The 13,716-nt window shown below is 39.6% G+C and overlaps 1 protein-coding gene across 2 annotated transcripts; it reads right to left on the bottom strand.

The window, feature by feature from the left end:
- Positions 1–3,344: 3,344 nt before the first annotated feature.
- On the bottom strand, positions 3,345–9,805 carry MMAA (metabolism of cobalamin associated A). Of its 2 annotated transcripts, none has more exons than XM_048071796.2 (7): positions 9,590–9,805; positions 8,737–9,212; positions 7,550–7,672; positions 6,018–6,188; positions 5,418–5,503; positions 4,673–4,822; positions 3,345–3,700 (listed from the first exon to the last, which is right to left on the bottom strand). In XM_048071796.2, exons 2-7 carry the CDS (start codon positions 9,155–9,157, stop codon positions 3,413–3,415), a joined length of 1,239 nt encoding a protein of 412 aa, XP_047927753.1. In that variant the 5' UTR covers positions 9,158–9,212; positions 9,590–9,805; the 3' UTR covers positions 3,345–3,412. The 2 variants fall into 2 exon arrangements, with proteins under 2 accessions (XP_047927753.1, XP_047927754.1); XM_048071797.2 differs by having other exon boundaries at positions 9,615–9,754.
- Positions 9,806–13,716: the final 3,911 nt, after the last annotated feature.

Raw genomic sequence — 13,716 nt, 5'->3', positions numbered from 1 at the left:
ACTGACCTGTTTCAGAGTCCTGGGTAAATCACTTGATCTCACCACACTTGTTTTTCCAGCTGTGAAACAGCAGCAACATCTACTATACAGGGACCTGGGGAAAAGTTTCACACTTACATACAACTGCAAGACTTCACAGGACACAACAGTTTGTGCATCTGGAAAGTTTGTTCCTCACCTCCCGTATCAATTTGTCTAACAGTTCATCGCATCTCTAGCTACAAACAGTCTTATTATTTTCTCGTACAGTTTTCTTATACTGCTTTGCAGTAGCTGTGGTTTTAAATGTTAATGTGAAAGAAATTTAACTCTAGAAACTAGAGAATATGTCAACATCCCACTCAACAGATTTATTTACTGTTTTTTTTTTTTTTTTCAGAAGCCTGTTTACTCGAATGACAATGTTTTAGTGCATTTTACCCCGTCTAATCCCCCAGAGTTAGAAGTGATGAGCTGCAAATGTCACTTCCCATTTTGGGAAATACTGAATCGTTTACTAAATTCTAGCCTACTGGCTCAAGCTATGCAGAGTCCTTCTGAAGACAATGCACTTCCCCATTTTGTTTATGTCAGTGAGGACATAAACAAAACTGCACAACTAATTGAACAGTTGGCTTCAAAACATTCTGTGGCAATATTCTACCAGCTAGAAAAAAAAAAGTTGATTCTTACATGTGAGGCTCAGCTCATAGTTCACACAGTACAGCTTTTCAGTTTTGTAGGGGAATCACTGAAAACAAAGCAGGGACCGTCATTTATCATGCCATTTCTGGAGACCCTTTTCGGTATAAGGCATTTTTCTGTCTACTGAAGCATGAAACACAAACAAACACATAAAGAAGGCAAATGTAATTTTCATTCAATGCTCTCCTTTAGGAGCAAAATGCAGCTGAATGAAAAGTAGAACTTATTTAAACCACTGCACTATCTTCTAGGAGTTCATTAGTAAATTAACTCTACTCCAAGAGAAGCAACAAAATGAGACGATGATAACGCCATAGCTTGAGTAGATAGACAGATCTCGGTCCAGAAAACAAATCCTGAAGTGGTAAAAGGTATTCTGCTAGAACAGCCTCTATTCAAACAAAGCCAGAGGTTCTATTTTATTTACATGATGGCTGCCATATAGCAGACAAGGAAAAAAGCAGTCCCTGACAACAGAAAAAGAAATGACAATAGTGAAGACTAGATCTAGCAGATAAGCGCAAATTAGGTCATCTTAAAAACTGTCACCTGAAATAAATGGACTACCAAAAAGTTGAGAACTCACCAGTTAAAAAGCTGCTGCTCTCATCAAATCATTTTCCATCCGTCTTTCCTCTACTAGGTACCACCAAAATACAGTTAATTTTTAAATCTAAGAGGATGAAATAAATCACTTTAGGTTCAGGGTACTCTGTCATAGTCATTAGAGACCTAAACTGTTTTTATATAGAAAAGAAACATTTTTTTCCACAACACAGCAAGGCAATAATCAGATCCCTTTGCTTCTGGCACCCCCTGAACACTTCTTCAGGTACTTTTAAGTAACTGATTGCAGCAATCCTAAATTACTCATTTGGGATGTAAAGTTTAAGAAACAGGAATACGGGGGTGGGGGAGGTTGACAGTCTGTGTGGTGGAAACCACTAATACCAGCTACACTGGTGCCAAATTTCTTTAAAAAGAAATGTCTCAGCTCCACATCCTGCAAAACAACACAACGCACTTTGTTAGTATTGCACTGCAAATATATAAAGAGATCCTTGCCATAAATTATGAAGTATTTTTACTTTACACTGTAGTTTACATATTACTTCTTGGTCATGCTTCGTATTCTCAGAGCGACAATACGGAGAATTTTATTTATGGACAACAATACAGAAACCGTCCTACAATAGGAGAAATAACTGAAATGCTAGCACTGAGTATGAAGGCTTTTTCTGTATTTAATTGATGCCACTTTGACAAACCAAAGGAAAAAAATGCTCAGCATTTTCAACACTCATTCACCTTTTCTGATAGTTGCTAAATTATACCTACCCTGGAATGAAAATTCTGAAGCACAGAGGTCTTCCACAAAAAAGTAGACTTTGCTGGGGACACAATATAACAATCGGTGCTAAGGGAAGAGAAAAAAAACTGTCCCCAGGGGGAAAAAAATGAAGGCAAAAAGAAAGAGGATCAAATTACACAGATTCATTGCTACCCTGGAATTGCCTGAACAATTCAGACACAGGTTGCCAGAACTCAAATGCTGTGTGAATGACATACTACTTTGGAATTCAAATAGGTAAAACTGAGCTTAAATAAGGAATGAAAGTCATCATCCCATTTAGTACATGTACAGAAAATCAAGATTATAAAAATAATCACTAGCAATACTTAAAGTTAATTCATGTAAGCAACAATAGAGTCATAAAATCTCCTGCTTTTTACTGCTTTTCTGTCAAGTCTTCAGAAATCACCACTTTTCCATGTTACTCTTCATATTTAATAGGTACCAAATGAACCCTACTTTCTAGTTCTTGGATTAAGAAAACGACACCTCCAGACATGTTCTCAAGGGAAAAGGGAAAAAAAATATGTACTTTTGGTCCTAAGTAGCCACATTTTCTACAAGATAGGAAAAACCTGCCGGGCATTTTGTTTGAAGCCGAAGAAGTTACTTCAGTCAGATCAGAACCTCAAATCATTATTACTAAAAAGTAATAGAGTAAATCAATTACTCTAGTACAAAACCAATTGCAATTAAAACATTGTAGATAGCACTTGTTCCATCTGATGTCTGTATTTTAAAAAGTCTAATTAAACTTTGCTTTTTTATTAAAATGTCTATTTAGAATCTGGGTTGGTTTACATTCCCTTCTCCCAGCACATAGTACAGTAACTCCCAACCAGTTATCAAGCACTATGCTCTATTTATATGCATACAATTTATTTAAAACTGTGTCAGGTTCTATCAGGGAAGCTCACTGTTCTTGCAGTCACTAAAGGTGAGGAAGGAAAAGGCAACAGCTGATACTGTACCAGAATGGAAAGCTGCACTGCCAATCAGCTCTGAGATGGTTCCACAATGAGACTCTGCAACACCAAACTTTTATCAAAACCAGCCCTTTTGACACAGGCACACATTTGTGACCAGTAAATCCATGGTGTATACAGATGGGAGACTCAGAAATGTGCTTTTGTCCAAATACAATCTGTAACAGTCTCTGAGTCTGTGTTTGCATTTGTCACAATCCTTGCATATACAGGGTCCTACAGTATTTTGTGCCCAAATATTTTTTCACCTTTTTTTTTGGCAGATTACTGGATATGCATTCCATTAATGTCTGTTGTAGCAAAACAATTGAATCCACACATAGAAAAACTGTATTTAATGTTTATGTTAACATGAAGAATGTAGCAAGAACACAGTATACTACAGTGTTTAGAGACCATCTTTGAATGCTTTCAGCAGCAGGTCAGCTGCCAGCCCAGGAGACAAGACACCACTAAGAACTTTTTCTTCTAGAAGTGGAATCTTATCCTTGACTGCCAAGTGACTCCGGAAATGTTCCAACATATTTTCTTGGATGAGATTCCACATCCACACTTTCTGCTGTTTCCGTCGTTTTGCAAGCAGCTCACCACTCGTGAGCACGAGGTCACGGAATTCTGTCATTTTATCCCACATATCTGAGATACCTTCTCCAGTTTTGGCAGAGATACGCATTACCTGTTGGATTCAGAAGAATTTTTAAAGCCAAATAATTACTGGACTTAAGGGTTAAATTACTGAATCAAGTAGATCGAGTGAAAATTAGGAAATGTGGAAGGCAAGCTTGCTTCAATACACTCACCCAATGCTGCTCAAAGGAGTTTTGTGCCACTCACACTTTTTTCCATAAAGAATAAGAAAAAAAAATAAACTCAAAATTGGGATTCTACCAACTATAAGCAGACCTTGAGATCAACAGTATTTGGGATAAATAGGGTTTGTCCAACTGCTTGTGTAACTAGTGAGAATCATTTTAAATGAGACCCTTAGCTAAAATGTACAGTGTTGCTATTTTACTTAAATGTAGACTTAATTATTAATTCAGGTAGACACACTCTGATAGCTACCCTTTTGCACTTAAAATATTCCAGAAAGGAGGTATTGAAACTTCTTTTTACATATGTTTTCCGGAGTAGGAATTCATTTTACCAAAGTATTTCAGGCATCCAACTTCATCTTTAAAATGGAACTGCCTAAAAAAAAAAAAAAAAAACAAGCAAACAAAAAACCCTCTCTTTCTCTTTCTCTCCCCAGTCTAATGGATAAAGTCCTCATCACTGAAACAGAGACAGATTTCTGACAGCCTCACTGATCTCAAACAGGTGTTTTGGGTCACATTTATCAGGCTGAACAAATAGGTATCCAGATGTATCAGTTGCCATTAAACAGTGAGGAACTAAACACAGACTGCTGAAAAGCAAAGAACCGTGTGCCACCTATATGAATGTTAAACAATAAACAATCAATATTTAACACGGTGTAAAAAGCTAAACAATCAAACTAATTTTTTTATCAAAGAGCTCAAGGAGTCTCAAACAGCTAAATGAGACAATAACAGTCCCAACGCATCCAGCACATTTTCTGGGAAAACAACAACAACAACAACAACAACAAAAAACCACCAAAAATACCACAGGGAAGTACACACACCTTTGGTCTCCAAACCTTTGAACGCTTGCGAAGCAGCTTCATGGCACTAACATATTCAGCTTGTATTCTCCGTGCAGGCACAATTAAATCACCATCAGCTTTATTTATAGCTACTAGATCTGCCATCTCAATTATACCCCGTTTGATACCCTGAACAGAACATGGAGAGAAATTATGAATATCCAGAATAATTGACACACTGATTTCATCACAGAAAGCAGGTCAGGAAAGCTTTGTTATTTTCTGATGGCTCCTGCTGGTGGGAGGATGAGCGTGCTAGTCACGCAGCAGTAGTACCAGTGGCCTCTGTCATCACCATTTATTACTCTGCTTTGACACTGGGACATTGAATACGGATATCAGAGTTTACACAATAACCTATTTTATGCATAGAGACTTAAGTTTAAACAAAACATGACCAAGTTTACAAAACTAATTATACTGATTTGTTTTCCTCAAAACCACTCCCAGTACCATACGTAACTAATAAACAGGTCATAATAATACTACCTGATACTACTCAGAGAGTATCAAAACCTTACATCCCAGTAATTCCAAGATCTGGAAAAAAAAAATCAGGTCTCAACTGTGTAATACGTTGGTAAGACATTGAAAAGACTCCAATAGCAACTATGTAATTTACAAAATACTATCGATATGGACTTCTTGCACAGAGAGGTACTACTTGGATTTAAATTTCTCCTAGTCCTAGGTAGTATAATTACAAAGAGAAACTAAACAATACCTGTAATTCATCTCCACCTGCAGGTGGCAGCAGTAATATAAACATATCGACCATATCAGCCACAGCAAATTCTGACTGTCCCACACCTGAAAAATTAAACCCAGAGTTCACTGTTTACAGCAATCTTTCACAGTCACATTTATGACAACGCTAATATCAGATCATAATATTGCACTACCTTTCTGATTTGAATAAAACCCACTAATCACAGAATGGTTTGGGTTGGAAGGGACCTTAAAGCCCATCCAGTTCCAACCCCCTGCCATGGGCAGGGACACCTCCCACCAGACCAGGTTGCTCAAAGCCTCGTCTAACCTGGCCTTGAACACCTCCAGGTATGGGGCATCTGCAGCTTCTCTGAGCAACCTGTTCCAGTGCCTCACCAGCAATAAATAAACACAACAGGGAAAATGCCGTTCCAGCATTTTTACAAAATATAAAGGCCTAGAAAATTGACAGAACAGGCATGCATTTTTACCCAGTGACCGTGCAAGAAAGCATGAGCAAATCCAAGATGAAAGCAGCCAAAGTATGCAGTTAGCGACACACCTGATTTAGGTGTCACAGCAGGATAACTGAAAGAAAACCCTAAGCACATACCTACTGTTTCCACAAGAACAACATCGTAGCCTCCTCCTTCACAGAGCAGAATGGCTTCATTTGTGGTCCTTGTTACACCTCCTAACGTCCCTCTGGTTGGAGATGGTCTGATGTATGCATTCATGTCTCTTGACAACTCAGTCATCCGTGTTTTATCACCCAACAGAGAACCTTAAACATTTACTATTAAATTATTTCAAATGTGCCAAACAGCTAGACTTTGCTTCCCTGCTCCCTGCCCCCACCAAAACGAATGAGAAAAAGGTAGATCTCTTGGAAGAAAGAAGTCATAAAACAATATTCCAATAATAGTTGTTCAAGACTTTGCTCGGGACTAGGAAATTCCTGTCTGGCTGGAAAGGCCTGACAAGTGGACCTTACTGCTACCAAATATGAAGAATTTGATCTAGGTCAGAATGGATTCCGCACTTCCTGAACAGCTCTTTTTTAAGAGCTATTAATTAATATTTGCTGTTTCTTTCCAAAGAGACAAATCTTTACCTTAAGATTTTGCTGTTGATTTTTGTTCATTTTTAAGGAAACTTAGATACATTCCTGCCTTCCTATTATTCATACAAACTTTACATCAAATTCATTGAGATCTACATATATAAAGCACATTCCAAAAGACAAGAGATGCTCAATTCATATAACTGGTACGGTCTTGGCACCACATTTTGCTATTCTACTCAGGCGTCTTGAATGTATACATACAAGAATATACTGTTTCTTAACTCTAAGTCATTGCAGTGCTTAAATCTGTTTTTTAAAATAGTTACATTGCAGCATCTTCTACGATGGTGTAGATACTGGAAAAAGGAATGATGTTCCCTGACAGCTGCCCATTAGAAAAGGATCAAAATCAAGGTTCTATTATTTATGTCACAGATATCATTAATCAAGCCTGATCAGCCTAGAATTTCCCTAAGAGTTTGAGAGTGGCACATTACAGCCACACAACTTTGAGGAATCTCAAATTTAAAAAAAATCAGCAGGCCATGCTACAAGTCAGACTAATGGTCAGTGACAATGCAGCAGGAAACCATGAAACTGATACAGTCAACAAAAAACTAGAAATTCTTATAGAGAATTAATGAATATTCTATACTCCAACCTGACAGATACATTTGAATTGCAGCATCTTCTAGTTTTAAATTAGCATTTATATCCTGCTCAGTGATCAGCACTGTCACTTCTGAAATTTAAGTAGAAATGAAAGCTCTTCTCCTTCATTGACGTTGCATTAAGTAAGTTAATAAAACTAGAGAGAAAACAGTGGCTTTGCAAAGTTTTAGACAAAAAAATGTTAAACAGCATTCAAACACTGGAAAGGAATAAACTTGACAAAATGAGGGCATTGATACATAATTCTCAATTTCATAATGTGTGGGGAGAAAAAATGAAAAAGTGATACAATATCAGTTTTGTAATAATTTCATAGGGCCCAAAATTTTCTTCCATTTGCCCCAACGAGACACTCTTACATTTGACAAGGTATTAGAAACCTGACTGAAACATTAAGTCCTACTTACCACCACTTGTACTAGAAGAAGGGTCTACAGCCAACACCGACACTTTGTGTCCTCTTTCTGTAAGCATTTTCCCAAAGCATTCTATGAAAGTTGATTTCCCAGCACCAGGAGGACCAGACAACCCTAATAATCACATTAGGAAAAGATCTTGTTAATTAAATAAATTATACATCATGTGAACACTTGATAGTTAAGTTGATAATTCCTATTTTAGCGCAAGATCACAAAAAAGTACCCCAATGAGCAATTGTAATTGACTTGAAACACAACACCATGGTTCACCCAAGACAGCAGTGCTCACTTCGCCACCCCTCATCCTACCCATACCATCTGGTTTATCCTTATTTCCTCTCCTCCAAAGAAATTTATCTATACTAGTTTATATTACAAAGTTTTAAATTGTAATATCGTAAAACTGTATTTTTCAGATTTATACAAGAGACACTTTAGGAGTATAAGCCCTTACCCTGAGCGGCTAATATTTCAAAAAATGAGCAATTTACTTCCATTTCAAAGCATATAAAGAAGGATTAGTTTGAAAACCTGCACTAGGTATTTCTTATTCCCATGCCCAAGTTCTTGTTCTTAATACCTCTGTACACACATGAGAGATGGCAGCTGGGCGCAACCGAGTTTACTTAGTCCAGCTCTTCGCAAGGGAAGAACATTTTACAGTTTCCAAGAGAGCCAGGTTCAACTCTCCTCAGTCAAAAAGTAGGCTGCTTTAAAGTAACACCATAAAACAGGAAGGTACATATTCTTCCTTTCGTGGATTAGTGAAAGGACTCAGAATGCACTCAAGAAAACACTCACTTCAGGAAAAGAACGTGTCTGCTTAACTACATCCTTCCCTATCTAAGTGTAGATAATAGCTGTAACAATCAGTTAACTACTTAACATTTCATCTTGTTATACATATTAAAAACAAACAAACAAACAGCACAACAACCAATGCCCCCAACCACTCAAGAAGCGTCAATTATACCTTGATTTTTTTCATTTTCCACATTTTCCAGCCCAAGCCATAACTCTGCCATACAACAGAAGTGATCTAGGTTGGTTACAAATCACAAGAAACCACTGATGAAAGACTATCGATCACAATGTTTAAAGAATAGCAGTAATAATGAAAGGTGAATGCTGTAATTCTGTCAAAGCAACTACTGGACAGACATAAAAGGACTAACCCACTCTAAAGGCAAGTGGTTTTCCTTGATTTAACTTTTCTTGTTCCCTGTGGTAGGATAATACCTTCTGAAGGAGCACCTGGGCTACTTTCTTTTTCCTAGCTTGAGTTGATTCTACAAGTGTAATGGCTTCAGCTAAACAGGCTCTGTGGCCCTGGATGAGTCCACTGTAAAGTCTGTCTATGAGTCTGTTTTCTCTGTCAGAGAGTCCCTCTGCTTGCTGGTCAGGGACAGCTTGGTGACACAGCTCTCTCTTCAAACCCTCTAATGAACACATCCATTTTGTATGATACCGGCGCACTGGCGTGAGAGACTCAACGCACGGGAAATCTGATCTGGAAGTGCAGTGAAAGTTCTTGAAATACATTCTTCTAAGGAGATAACAATGAGGAAACCTCAGCAGTACAGAGGGGATCTTCATCTTGCTTGGAATTAAACGCTCCAGAGGTACCAGTTCACTTCTGTTTGCATAGACCCTAAGGTGAGAGAGAGAAAAAGTTCACTTCCTTCAAAGTACTCCAAGTGCTTTTGCAAGGACACAAATGAAACGTGTATGCAGGTGCTGATATCTTATCTAAACCCAGCATTTTAAATGCATAAGGTGATTCTCTCTTCCTCTTGAAAAACAGAAAAAGACATTACAGAATGTTCATCAGCACGGCATCACTTTATTATCACACGGAATCATAACAAATTTTTTATAAATATGAAATAAAAAATACGTTTAAATACAGGCTCCAACATCCCACAAAAATCCAGCAACAACCCGGAATCCCCCAAACCTAGGACCCAACCAATCAACACCCCCCCCCCCGCCCCTCAGGCTTAACGAACTCAGCCCCCCCCCCCCCACCTCCGCGGACTCCGGGGGTTCAAACCCGCTGTTGGGGACTGGCTCTGCCCTCGGCAGCCTCTCAGCGCCGCCGGCCCCGCTCGCTGCCGCCGCCGGCTCCGGTGGGCCGGGGCTCGCCTCAGAGCGCGGCGCCGCCCCGGGGAAGTGACGGCCTCAGGACGAGACGGAACCGCCGGGCACGGCCCGCGGCCGCTGAGGCAGCGCCGCGCGTGCGCCGCAGCGCCCCGCCTTTCCCGCCCCGCCGCGGCCGTTGTAACCGTTAGGCGGCGTCGCGTGAGGGGCTGCGAGGCGTTAACGGACACGGCCGAGGGGCAGCCAACGCAGGCGGGGGCGGCCCCGCTCCTCACGTCCGCACTGTAGAGGAAGGCGGCCTCAGGTTGCTGCCGGTGTCGTGCTGAGATAGGAGCAGGTCCTCTGCCCTGTCAGCATAAGGAAGGATGCGGCAACACCTCCTTTAACTCCCCTTCTGAAATCTTTAAGATGTCAAATTCAAATCTGTACACGACCATTTAATACCCTCCCATTTCATTTCAAACAATGGCAAAGAAATAACCCCCAACCGTTTATTAAGTCATACTTCCTATTTTTCACCAAGTTAAACAACCATGACTTTTTAAATACCCTCCTTATTTTTTATTTCTCTAAATATCCTCCTTATTTATTTTTATTTCTCTAGTCATGTTAGCAGCCTGGTGCTGCATCTGTTTGTGTTAAAACCAATGCATTTAATAAACAGAAATGCACACCATCTGCTGCTACCTAAGCTGTTGCTAGTACCTCACAAGGATGCTAACGCAATTCTGGAAAGAATACCAGAGGTGTCCACAGTCCTGCAAGAGGGACAGTGCAACTGATGGACTATGAAATGTCATAGATTTTGTTCTTAACTTCCAAACGCACAGTTTAACATCATTCGTATTCTTCCAGTCCATATGATGATCATACATGGAGAATTGAACAATCCACACTTTCTTGTCAGAACTGATGAAATGTGGGGTTTTGCATCCTCATCAGCATGTGATGCAGCAGAAAGAGACAGGAATTCCCATTTCAAAGTAGCCTTGCGTAGCCTCTCTCTGTAGCTATGCCTTTGTTCATCAGTTACCATGAATCACTATCATTTCTTCTTTAAACACACTTTCTAAGGCCGTTTCAAGCGCTGTTCTTAAACCTAGATAGCACAACACCATTAATAACAACAACAAAGACATTCCGCTATGGTTTCATCAGAGATTGTTGATCCTACATTTCATTCGACTTTGTGCGCTTTCACCTTGAATGCTTTCATTGTTGACCTTGTTACAAGGACTAGATGAATGGCAATGGAAAACTGCACGTTTCAGCAGCTCTGAAGGGGGAGAGTGGATTGTTCAGTTCTTGGTGCACCATCATCTTGTGGAACAGAATAGTAGGAATTATATTAAATTGTGCATTCAGCAGTTAAGAAAAAGTGTGCTATTTTATATGGTTCATCAGCTGCATTGCCAAGCTGGTATGACCATGAGGAAGTCACGTATGTATTTTTCAGTACTTTTCATACAAGAACCATTTTAAGACACTCACACAATGAGGCTCAACTAAGTAAAAGCATAGTTGTGCAAGTCACCTCCCCCTCCACTCAACTCCAATCTTAAACAAGTAAGTTTCTTTTCTCTAAAGACTATAATTTCCAAACATCAGACTTGACAGAAAGAATTCCTATTGCATTGTAATGGATATACACACATACTTTCAGTATACTGGAATACAGATTGTGCAGCTCTCCCACAATCACATGCTTTTCTTGCATCTCTGATTTTACATTACTCTGACCTCATCTAAAATAGGCAAAGGACTTCCTTGGAAGCTGTACCATATCCTGAGTCTCCTCGATCTGCATCCTGTCCTACTATAGTGTTTTCATGTTTTCCTTATTGTCACATACAGTAAGAGACCAAACATGCATCTTTTTGGTCTTTATTACACCCAACCCACTGAATTTTGGTCAGCTTAACGGGCTTTCTGCATTCTCACTTCCAACACAAGGAGTTCTGCAGGCTCACGTGGTCCTTTACCCAGTTATTAATTCACACAACATCCTAGCTGAGGTATTCAGGAAAGTCCTTCAGTAGCTTTCAAAGTCACTAAGCCTCATGCTTGCTTCCCTCGTATTTTCTATTTGTTTTTATTTCAAATGCAAGTCATCTTTCTATTGTGTTCCCCCTGCTTCTTTTCTCCAGGGATGTTAGAAGAATAAAAATGTGTATCCCATAGTTATCATCACAGTCTGCAACTGATCTGGTCTTAACCTCCTTATAGTAAATCTACCCCAGATGTTTAAGAAAACAGTACTGCTGGTTACTTGTGAAACGGCAGTCTTCCTTCTGAGCCAAGTGTTATAAAATATTGCACCATGGAGTAGGGGCGTGTGAGGATGCACTAGTCTTTGTGCAGATCTTTTGAACAAAGTGTTCAGTTGAATCACAATCGTTATAATAGAAAAATAGATTTCTGTAACTTCTCACAAGACAAACAGTATTAACATCTTTGCCATCCGTTAGTGCTTCCTTTCTCTGGCAGCACTCCAGTTTCCACTGCTCTGCTCATCTCCTTAAGAAGTTCTGAAGCAATCCTTGTGCACATTACTATTATAACTACAGTATTTAATCCATTCATAGATACAGATATAAGCAATGTGTTGCAAAAGTGCAAAAGTACAAAAGTAAGATTCTCTATGATCTAAATGAAAAATATTAAAAGGAAATTACAACAGGACAAATAACTGATGAAATCAAATGAACAGCACCAGCTTGAAACTCACTGGCTTTTTCCCAAATATGTAAAGATGTAATTTTTCTGTATCTAGGAACTACCTCTATTGGCTCTTCCGTCTGTATGTTAAAAGGTCTGGCATGACTACACATTACTGGTTATTGTTCCAGAATTATGAAATGCATGTCACTTACAAAAAGCAATGACAATTTCTTAGAGATGTGGTTTTATTTCATTACTTCATTCTCCCCCTGTGAGGATGGCGTGGTATTTAAGGCTCTACCATGTCCCCAAAATGCTTTCTCCGCTATGCCTTATTGCTAAAGAACTTCTCATTCAGGAATACAAATTCAGTGGCAATTCCTATGCTGACTACTCACATTGCACTTGCAGTATAGCACTGGGTCTCTTTTTACTCTCTCTCACTCACTCCAATATTTCTCCATTCTGCCTCTAAATACTCCACCCTCCTTACTTGCAAATGCATGCTTTTGGCTAGTATGATTACAACCAGACTAGTGGTTTTATTGCTATGATAAGTTCAAGAAAAATAGTCGTACTCCTTAGACTACATAAAAAATTTCGGCTGACGTAATGTAGATCCAAACTCAGTATCCAAACTCTGTCAGGCTCCCTCCTGCAAACACTACATGCCTGTCCCCCAGCTCCCAGGAACCAGCAATGCAGCACTTCCCGTTTTGTGGCTGAGAGCCGACACGTTGCATCCCAGAGCACAGGAGAAACAAGGGGTTCTCTTCCATTGCAACCTGCTACTGCCAACCAGAGCAATAAGCAAGTGTTTATTTGTGGTGTGGGTTAAATCCTGCCTGCATGTCGTGCTTAGGCAAATTACAGAAAAACTACAGTCCCTGCTACAGTACCAACTGAAACTACAGTGGTGACTGAATGAGCACTTGTCCTTTATTTCAGAGGACACCCCTCAATTCACTTGAGTTCTCAGAGAAAAATCTGAATCAATCCAAGCTTTGCAGAGCAACACTAAGCAAGGTACCTGCTGATTACAGCCTGATTTTCAGTAACGAGCAGTAGCCTTTAAATAAGAACAGTCTCAGAACTCCTAACAAAAAAAGTCCTTCCCCATCATTTTAAAGATAACTGGACACCTGAAAAAAAGCAATGGAAGCATATTCACATCTGAAAGTTTACTTCTTTAAATGTATCATGACCTCAGGACTCGGGTTTTACATTCATGACTCAGGCAAGGCAACAGCGTAAAAGAAGTGAATTTCCCCAAAGGCTCATTAACAGCTATACAAGCAGGTGTTTGCTGTGTAGGGGCACTTGAAGGTTTTAGGACAGAGCAGTAAGTCGTCTCTCTGGCTAGGTATGGAGACAAAAGCCTTACCCCAGCGTTC

The sequence above is a fragment of the Anser cygnoides genome, chromosome 4 (assembly GCF_040182565.1).
Source record: "Anser cygnoides isolate HZ-2024a breed goose chromosome 4, Taihu_goose_T2T_genome, whole genome shotgun sequence".
Taxonomy (NCBI): Eukaryota; Metazoa; Chordata; class Aves; order Anseriformes; family Anatidae; genus Anser; species Anser cygnoides.
Note: the sequence above shows the minus strand (reverse complement) of the source record. Positions and strands in the feature narration are given on the sequence as shown.